The sequence below is a fragment of the Colobus angolensis genome, unplaced genomic scaffold (assembly GCF_000951035.1).
Source record: "Colobus angolensis palliatus isolate OR3802 unplaced genomic scaffold, Cang.pa_1.0 Scaffold7, whole genome shotgun sequence".
NCBI lineage: Eukaryota > Metazoa > Chordata > Mammalia > Primates > Cercopithecidae > Colobus > Colobus angolensis.
This window is the reverse complement of record NW_012120709.1, coordinates 25560830-25568710: the sequence shown is the minus strand read 5'-3', so window position 1 is coordinate 25568710 and position 7881 is coordinate 25560830. Positions and strand designations below refer to the sequence as shown.

General features: G+C 47.6%; 1 protein-coding gene across 2 annotated transcripts in view; it reads right to left on the bottom strand.

The window, feature by feature from the left end:
* Nucleotides 1-6913, bottom strand: part of VPS11 (vacuolar protein sorting 11 homolog (S. cerevisiae)) — a 13667-nt gene extending 6754 nt beyond the window's left edge. Inside the window, exons 1-7 of one of the 2 annotated variants that reach the window (XM_011926925.1) lie at nucleotides 6597-6913; nucleotides 5301-5449; nucleotides 5068-5203; nucleotides 4155-4318; nucleotides 2711-2958; nucleotides 1124-1325; nucleotides 570-721 (exon numbers count right to left, since the gene is read on the bottom strand). In XM_011926925.1, the coding sequence (XP_011782315.1) occupies nucleotides 570-721; nucleotides 1124-1325; nucleotides 2711-2958; nucleotides 4155-4318; nucleotides 5068-5203; nucleotides 5301-5449; nucleotides 6597-6783 (1238 nt within the window). In that variant the 5' untranslated portion in view covers nucleotides 6784-6913. Of the gene's footprint in view, nucleotides 1-569; nucleotides 722-1123; nucleotides 1326-2710; nucleotides 2959-4154; nucleotides 4319-5067; nucleotides 5204-5300; nucleotides 5473-6406 lie in introns of both variants that reach the window. The other variant, XM_011926926.1, reaches the window with a different exon arrangement.
* Between the last annotated feature and the right edge of the window lie 968 nt (nucleotides 6914-7881).

The following is a 7881-nucleotide window of genomic DNA, read 5'->3' as shown; positions in this document are numbered from 1 at the left end:
GGAGGCTGAGATAGGAGAATCGCTTGAACCCGAGGCAGAAGCTGCAGAGAGCTGAGATCACACCATTGCACCCCAGCCCGGGTGAAAGAGTGAGAATCCACCTCAAAAAACAAACAAAACAAAAAAAACGCTGGGCATGGTGGCTCATACCTATAATCTCAGCACTTTGGGAGGCCGAAGCAGGCAGACCACCTGAGGTCAGGAGTTCATGACCAGCCTGTCTAACATGGTGAAACCCTGTTTCTACTAAAAATACAAAAAATTAGCCAGGTGTGGTGGCATGCACCTGTAATCCCAGTTACTCGCGAAACTGAGACAGGAGGATCGCTTGAACCCAGGAGGCGGAGGTTGCAGTGAGCCAAGATCACGCCATTGTACTCCAGCTTGGGCAACAACAGTGAAACTCCATCTCAAAAAAAAAAACCTAACAAAAATAAACAAAACAAACACAAAAGCAAAAACAGTTCCTGGTAGAATTCTAGCCCCTACCTGGAGCATGGATGGGCTTTAGCTATCTAGCTGCCTGTCCCTGCATTCACAGTTACATCCCAAAGTGCCTCCAGACTGACCGGATATACTGCTGGACAGCCCCATCGTGGTTGCCCTTGCTGTAGAGATGGTCTCCATATTGCATGAAAATCTGGGCCAGCCCATCACTGTCCAGATGTTGGCTCTTGGCAAGGTTAATCGCCATCTCAAATAGGTTCTTCTTAAACAGCATCTAGAAGGGAAGAGAGATTAGAAAATTGGTAGAAGCGGTCCTGGTAAGACACTTTCCCAAAATGTGCCCACAACACGCAAAACGGAAAGTCCTGGATTTCCGATCTTAGACAAGATCCTAGACAAACCAAGAGCTCCCAGATATCCCCAAGATCAGTATTACCTTATTTCATAAGGTGCTCTGGAAACAAAGTGAACCCTTAGAGTGGGCTCAGGCTCCCAGCCATTATTTCCCTCTAAAGCCCTATCCCAGGCCGTTTACCTTATAATCCTACCCTAAGGAAGCTGAGTAAGGCTGTGACCCACAAGGAGGGAAACACCCTAGCCAATATGACTTGGGGAACCTGTTCCTGCAGCTGCTTCTAGGTGCCTGTGGCCAGCTCTGGGAGCCTGGTGGCCTTGCCTCCAGTTTGGTCTGTGTGTCCTTCTCCTGCAGTGCGTGGACCCGCCCATCCCGCGTCAGCACGTACAGGGAGCCCCACTCAGCAAGCACATCCACTACATCCTCAAAGACGGCGCTATAGGCTATGAACTTGTTGCACAGGTCATAGATGTTTAGAATCTGCTTGTCGGAGCTCTGTGAGTCCCTGCTGGTAAACTCTGACCTGCATAGGAAAGAAAAAGCACCATATATTTGGACATCTCTGTCTTATCTCCCCTTTATTTCCTTTCCCATGATAACTTTAGTGCACATTCCACCCAGCACAAATCACCTCTCTGGTCCCTCACATCCCATAACATGCAGCACTGTGCTGGTAGTTGTAGAAAGAGAACATATAAACCTGACCTTACCCTTTAGGATCCTACAATTAATCCAAGCAACAGATGAGAAAATTAAGTACATTCAGATATCCATTCATTTAGAAAATAATCATCCAATACATGGTATATTTAAAACATTGTGCCTGGAACTGAATGAAAGCAAAACAAACCAGCATCTAACAGGGAGTACTTTCATCATGCAGAAGACCCCACCTACCCCTTAAAAAAACAAAACCGAAACAAAACAAAAAACTTGCGTCCCACATTTCCCAGCACTTTCTAATTTCTCCACTCCTGAATCCTTTGTTCCTCTGCCCAACTTATTTTGACAAAAGAGTTAAAAAACAAAACAAAATAAGGATGGGCGCGGAGGCTCACGCCTGTAATCCCAGTGCTTTAGGAGGCCGAGGCAGGCAGATCATGAGGTCAGGAGATTGAGACCATCCTGACTAACACAGTGAAACTCCATCTCTACTAAAAATACAAAAAATTAGCTGGGTGTCAGGGCAGGCACCTGTAGTCCCAGCTACTCGGGAGGCTGACCAGGAGAATGCCGTGAACCCAGGAGGCGGAGCTTGCAGTGAGCCAAGATCGTGCCACTGCACTCCAGCCTGAGCAACAGAGCGAGACACTGTCTCAAACAAAACAAAACAAAACAAACAAACAAAAAAAAACAGGTCCAAATTCCCTGGAGCATTCTAGTATACTAGGACTATGCAGCAAACACCTGCAGCAAAAACACCCATTTTTCATTAAAAAAAAACGTTATAACCAACTCTAGATATAAGTGTCTCCAGCCGGGTGCAGTGGCTCACGCCTATAATCCCAGCACTTTGGGAGGCCGAGGTGGGTGGATCACCTGAGGTCAGGAGTCTGAGACCAGCCTGGTCAACATGGTGAAACCTTGTCTCTACTAAAAATACAAAACGTAGCCGGGCATGGTGGCACATGCCTGTAATCCCAGCTACTCAAGAGGTTGAGGCAGGAGAATCACTGGAACCCAGGAGACAGAGGTTGCAGTTAGCCGAGATCACGCCACTGCACTCCTGGGTGACAGAGCAAGACTCCATCTCAAAAAAAAAAAAAAAAAAAAAAAGAAATGTTATCTACGAAACACCAGAGTAGGAGTAGAAGACTGGCAGGATCCAGGCATTAGGATTTTAAAATCAGGCGGACTCTGGGGAACAAGTCCAGCCCTCTCCCTGTCCCTTCTCACTGGAGTCCTTACTTGGGAGAAACCTTCCGGTCACGGGAGACAATGACAAGGTAGCCTCTAAACCAGTGGGCAATGAGCTTGTGGCCCTCAAAGGCGAAGCAGGGCCCACGTTCATCAGGCTGGTACAAGTAGACACACTCATCCCCGGCCACAATGAACTGCAGGTCCTGAGAAGGGTCACTTAGGGCTGAGCAGCGCAGGCCACAACCATGGGTGTCCAACTCCACGCGAGGGTAGTCTTTTCCAGAAACTATATAGGACTGCCAGAAGTAAGAAAGGGGTTAACAGGCTCCTTTGAGGAGGTAACACTAAGCCTTCACAAAGGTATTCCCATCTCCATACTGGCTCTTTTTTCCCTCTTAGCATTCTAAGTCTTTCTCTTGGCTGCTGACCTTCTTCATTAACCATCACCCATCTATTAAATATATAACAGGGACCACCATTTCTTTCTCTGTATATATTATTTCTATCTAGTACAGAAATTCTACAAGTAAGAGAAATGCAATAATCTTCTACTATTTTATCAACAGTATTTCTGAGAGAGTAGACTGCTGTAAACCTGGGGCACCAGGAACAAGAAAAGTAAAGATACTTGTCCATTGTCATTTAAAAAGTTAGTTAGAAATAGGCCAGTGCAGTGGCTCATGCCTGTAATTCCAGCACTCTGGGAGGTGGAGGCAGGTGGACTGCTTGGGCCCAGGAGTTTGAGACCAGCCTGGGCAACATGGTGAAACCCCATATCTAGAAAAAATACAAAAATTAGCCAGGCATGGTGACGCATGCCTGTAATCCCAGCTACTCGGGAGGCTGAGGTGGGAGGATCGCTTGAGCCCAGGAGGCAGATGTTGCAGTGAGCTGATATAGTGCCATTGCACTCCAGCCTGGGCGACACAGCAAGATCCTGTCTCAAGGGAAAAAAAAAAAGCTAGTTAGAAATAAAATTCAAGGCCAGGTGCGGTGGCTCATGCCTGTAATCCCAGCACTTTGGAAGGCCAAGGTGAGTGGATTACCTAGGGTCAGGAGTTCAAGACCAGCCTGGCCAACATGGTGAAACCCCGTCTCTACTAAAAATACAAAAATTAGCTGGATGTGCTACTGTGTGCCTGTAATCCCAGCTACTCAGCTACTCAGGAGGCTGAGGCAGGAGAATCACTTGACCCTGGGAGATAGAGGTTGCAGTGAGTTGAGATCTCGCCACTGCACTCCAGCCTGCAACACACTAAGACTTTGTCTCAAGAAAAAGAAAGAGAATTCACATCTTTTTACTACAAGCCCAGAGTCTAACTCTTCCCAGCTTCCTAGGCAAAGAAATAAAATACAAAGCTAGGCAAATGATTCGAATTATATGATTAAAAGTTTAACAATCCCACCTTTCCTGTCACTTCCTTACCCTATCCCCCTGAGCAATGGAGAAGCCCTTCCTGCCTGCTCCTAAGAGTGGAGGCCTTGGTCATACCTGGACGTTCTCTGTTGTCACAACAAACAAGTGAGTGGTCTTTCCTGCTTGGCGAAAGGCCAATCCAGTTACAGGATAGTTGCCCTTGTGCAAAATCTGGGTCTTGCTATGACGGTCTCGGGTGATGTCTCCTTTGTTCAATGTAACACTGCCATCTGTGAAACCTGTAGGAGAACAAGAAAATTACTTCAGTGAGGCTGAAAAGATCAGGAAGTGGAGAGAGAAAAAAAGACCACTTGAGGCACTCAGAACTGACAAGCTTTCTCCATATACCCAACCTCTCTAATTAATAGTTAACCTGAATATTGGCACTCACTGACAGATTTTCAAAGAACAAAATTAAATCCCTTCCCATTCCAAACTTTATTTATTTTATTTATTTATTTATTTATTTATTTATTTATTTATTTTGAGATGGAGGTTCCCTTGTTTTATTTATTTATTTATTTATTTATTTTGAGATGGAGATTTATTGATTGATTGATTGATTGATTGATGGAGGTTCCCTCTTGTTGCCCAGGCTGGAGTGCAATGGCGCAATCTCAGCTCACTGCATATAACCTCCACCTCCCAGGTTCAAGCGATTCTCCTGCCTCACTCCCCCTAGTAGCTGGGATTACAGGCATGTGCCACTACGCCCAACTAATTTTGCATTTTTACTAGAGATGGGGTTTCTCCATGTCAGTCAGGCTGGTCTCAAACTACCTCAGGTGATCCGCCCGCCTCGGCCTCCCAAAGTGCTGGAATTACAGGCGTGAGCCACTGTGCCTGGCCCCCATTCCAAACTTTAATATCTCAAAGGCCTCAGTTCAATACAAAGTGGTCTCACAAAAACAGTAAAGATGAGAGGCAGAAGCAACTCTGCAGAAAATCTATAACGAATCTAGGAGTGTTAGTTTTGCCTTGTGTTTACCAATGGCCATAAAGTTGAGATTTTCATGGACAGTCAAACAAGATACAACAGTTGGCTCTGTTCCTGGAATAGCAGGGAAGATTCGAGTGCAGAGTGGATTGCCACCATCTCTCTTCTCCAGGTTCCAGATCTTAACCTGTGGACAGACCTCAGAAGTGTAAATGCTAGTCATTCTCCAAGAAAAAATCATTTCCAGGCTTCTGGATCTTTCCCATTTCCCCGCTGGGACTCACCAAGGGGTTGATGCCCTCTTCATCTTCTCCAACAGATGCCAGAATATTGTGCTGCTTCAGTTGGTACAGGTGTGTCACCCGTAGTTTGTAGGCCTGGAAGCCTGTAAGCTGTAGGGAACGTGGCAAGAACCAGATCTGGCCTTCCATATGTGCAGGATAGTCAAGGAGCCTCCTTTCCAAGGAGAGATACTTATATTCAGACCAGAACTCAGATAACAATTACATGCATATAACTCTAAAATTTTCAAGGATTTTCCTACATATCATCTCATGGAACTCCCTATCTTAAAAAGAATAGGGCCAGGCACGGTGACTCACGCCTGTAATCCCAGCACTTTGGGAGGCCAAGGAGGGCGGAGCACCTGAGGTCAGGGGTCCGAGACCGGCCTGGCCAACATGGAGAAACCCTGTCTCTACTAAAAATACAAAAATTAGCCGGGCATAATGATGCGTGCCTGTTAGCTACTCAGGAGGATGAGGCAGGAGAACTACTTGAACCTGGGAGGCGGAGGTTGCAGTGTGCCCAGATCACGCCATTGCACTCCAGCCTGTGCAACAAGAGTGAAACTCCGTCTCAAAAAAAAAAAGAAAGTGGGCCATCCCAGCACTTTGGGAGGCCAAGGCGAGTGGATCACGAGGTCAGGAGTTCAAGACCAGACTGGCCAATATGGTGAAACCCTGTCTGTACTAAAAATGTAAAAAATTAGCCGGGTGTGGTGGCGCACGCCTGTAGTCCCAGCTACTCGGGAGGCTGAGGCAGGAGAATCGCTTGAACCCGGGAGGCGGAGGTTACAGTGAGCTGAGATCGTGCCACTGCACTCCCGCCTGGGCAACAGAGTAAGACTCCATCTCAAAAAAAAAAAAAAAAAGTGAAAAAGGCCAGAGTTGAGTACCGGCAACATGAAGACGAAAGCAACAAACTGCTAGCCTCATTTACCTTCTCGCCAACGATAACGGGCAGGGGAGAGCATGTTACTTTACATATTCATCTTTTAAAGCCAACTTGCCTTTTTTAAAAATTGATCTCAAATTAAGCTTGTCAAATTGGCATGTACACTTCTCTTACAGATAAGGAAAGTAAAACCCAGAGAGGTTAAATGACTTGCCCAGGATTGCTCAGTTGATACCAAGTTAGGAAATGGACTTCCTTCTTTCTTCCCGTAGACCACAGAACAACTCTGGATGACCAGCTAAAGGAAAGAGGCGCGCGGCACGCACCCCTCCGACAAACATTTCATCCTAACTCGATCTCTTCGGGATCCCGGGAGGGAAAAGACAGCTCCAAACGAAGGATATCTCCAAAGACCAGGCTCCCTCGGCCTGAGTCGCAGACAGTGATGCCAGGAGGGAGGCAAAGGAACTTGGAAGCAGCGGATCCAGAGGCAGGTGTGGCCCCGGGAGCGGCCCCATCATTGCCCAGCGGCTCCTTCACCAGCTCCTTGTCGAAGAAAACGAAGCGCCGCCACTGCAGGTAGGCCGCCATTTTGGCCGAGGGCCCCCGCCGCCGGGAGCTTTGTCACGTGAGCTGAGCCAGCGAATCACGTGATCGGCAGCTTCCGGGAGCCCCCGGGCCCGGGAGTTCTAGAGTCGGGGTGACAGCTTCCCGCTGCTGGAAAAGTGGGCGGGGCCGCGCGCGGCAGTCCTAGTTCCGCAGTGTGCGACTTTGCCGGATGTGACTATAACTTCGCTAGCTAAAATGCTTGAGAGCGGACCCTTCATCCCTTTGAGCGTGTTTCTTCCTAAAATGCGCGGGTACCGGGAGATCAAGATGAGCGATATCATGCGCCTTGTGGACTTTGACCTCACAGGACTGTTTTGGGGCATAAATGAAACAGTGTATGTTAAACCACTTTTTCGGCTGTATGAGAGAAGAAATAAAATTATAAGTTTGTGTCTGCCACCACGCAGATTGTGAACCATAGTCAATGACTTATATTCGTTTTTGTTTCCCCTGTCAGAGCGTATGATACCTAACAGACGCTCAAAACGTTTCCCAAGGAAACGGGCTTGGCGCGATGGCTCATGCCTGTCTGTAATTCCAGCACTTTGGGAGGCCGACGTGGGGAAATCACTTGAGCCCAGGTGTTCGAGACCAGCCTGGGCAACATGGTGAAACCCCATCTCTACAAAAATTACAAAAATGAGCCAGGCGTGGTGGTGGACACCTGTGGTCCCAGTTACTTGGGAGGCTGAAGCAGGAGTATCGATTGAGCCAGGGAGGTGGAAGCTGCAGTGAGCCGTGATCGTGCCACTGCACTCTAGCCTGGGTGACAGAGCAAGACCTTGTCTCAAAAAAAAAAAAAAAAAAAGGAAACGGAAATACTGATGGGGCAGGAACTCCCAAGGCCCTGGGCTTTCTCCCCCTTTCCATAGTGGCAGGGTATGGGACATAGAACTGAGCAAAAACCTGGAAGTGGCGGCTTTGAGAGCTGAGTGTTTAATGAGAAGCGTTTTATTTTTATTTATTTTTTGTTGTTGTTGAGACAGAGTCTCGCTCTGTCACCCAGGCTGGAGTGCAGTGGCCAGATCTCAGCTCACTGCAAGCTCCGCCTCCTGGGTTTACGCCATTCTCCTGCCTCAG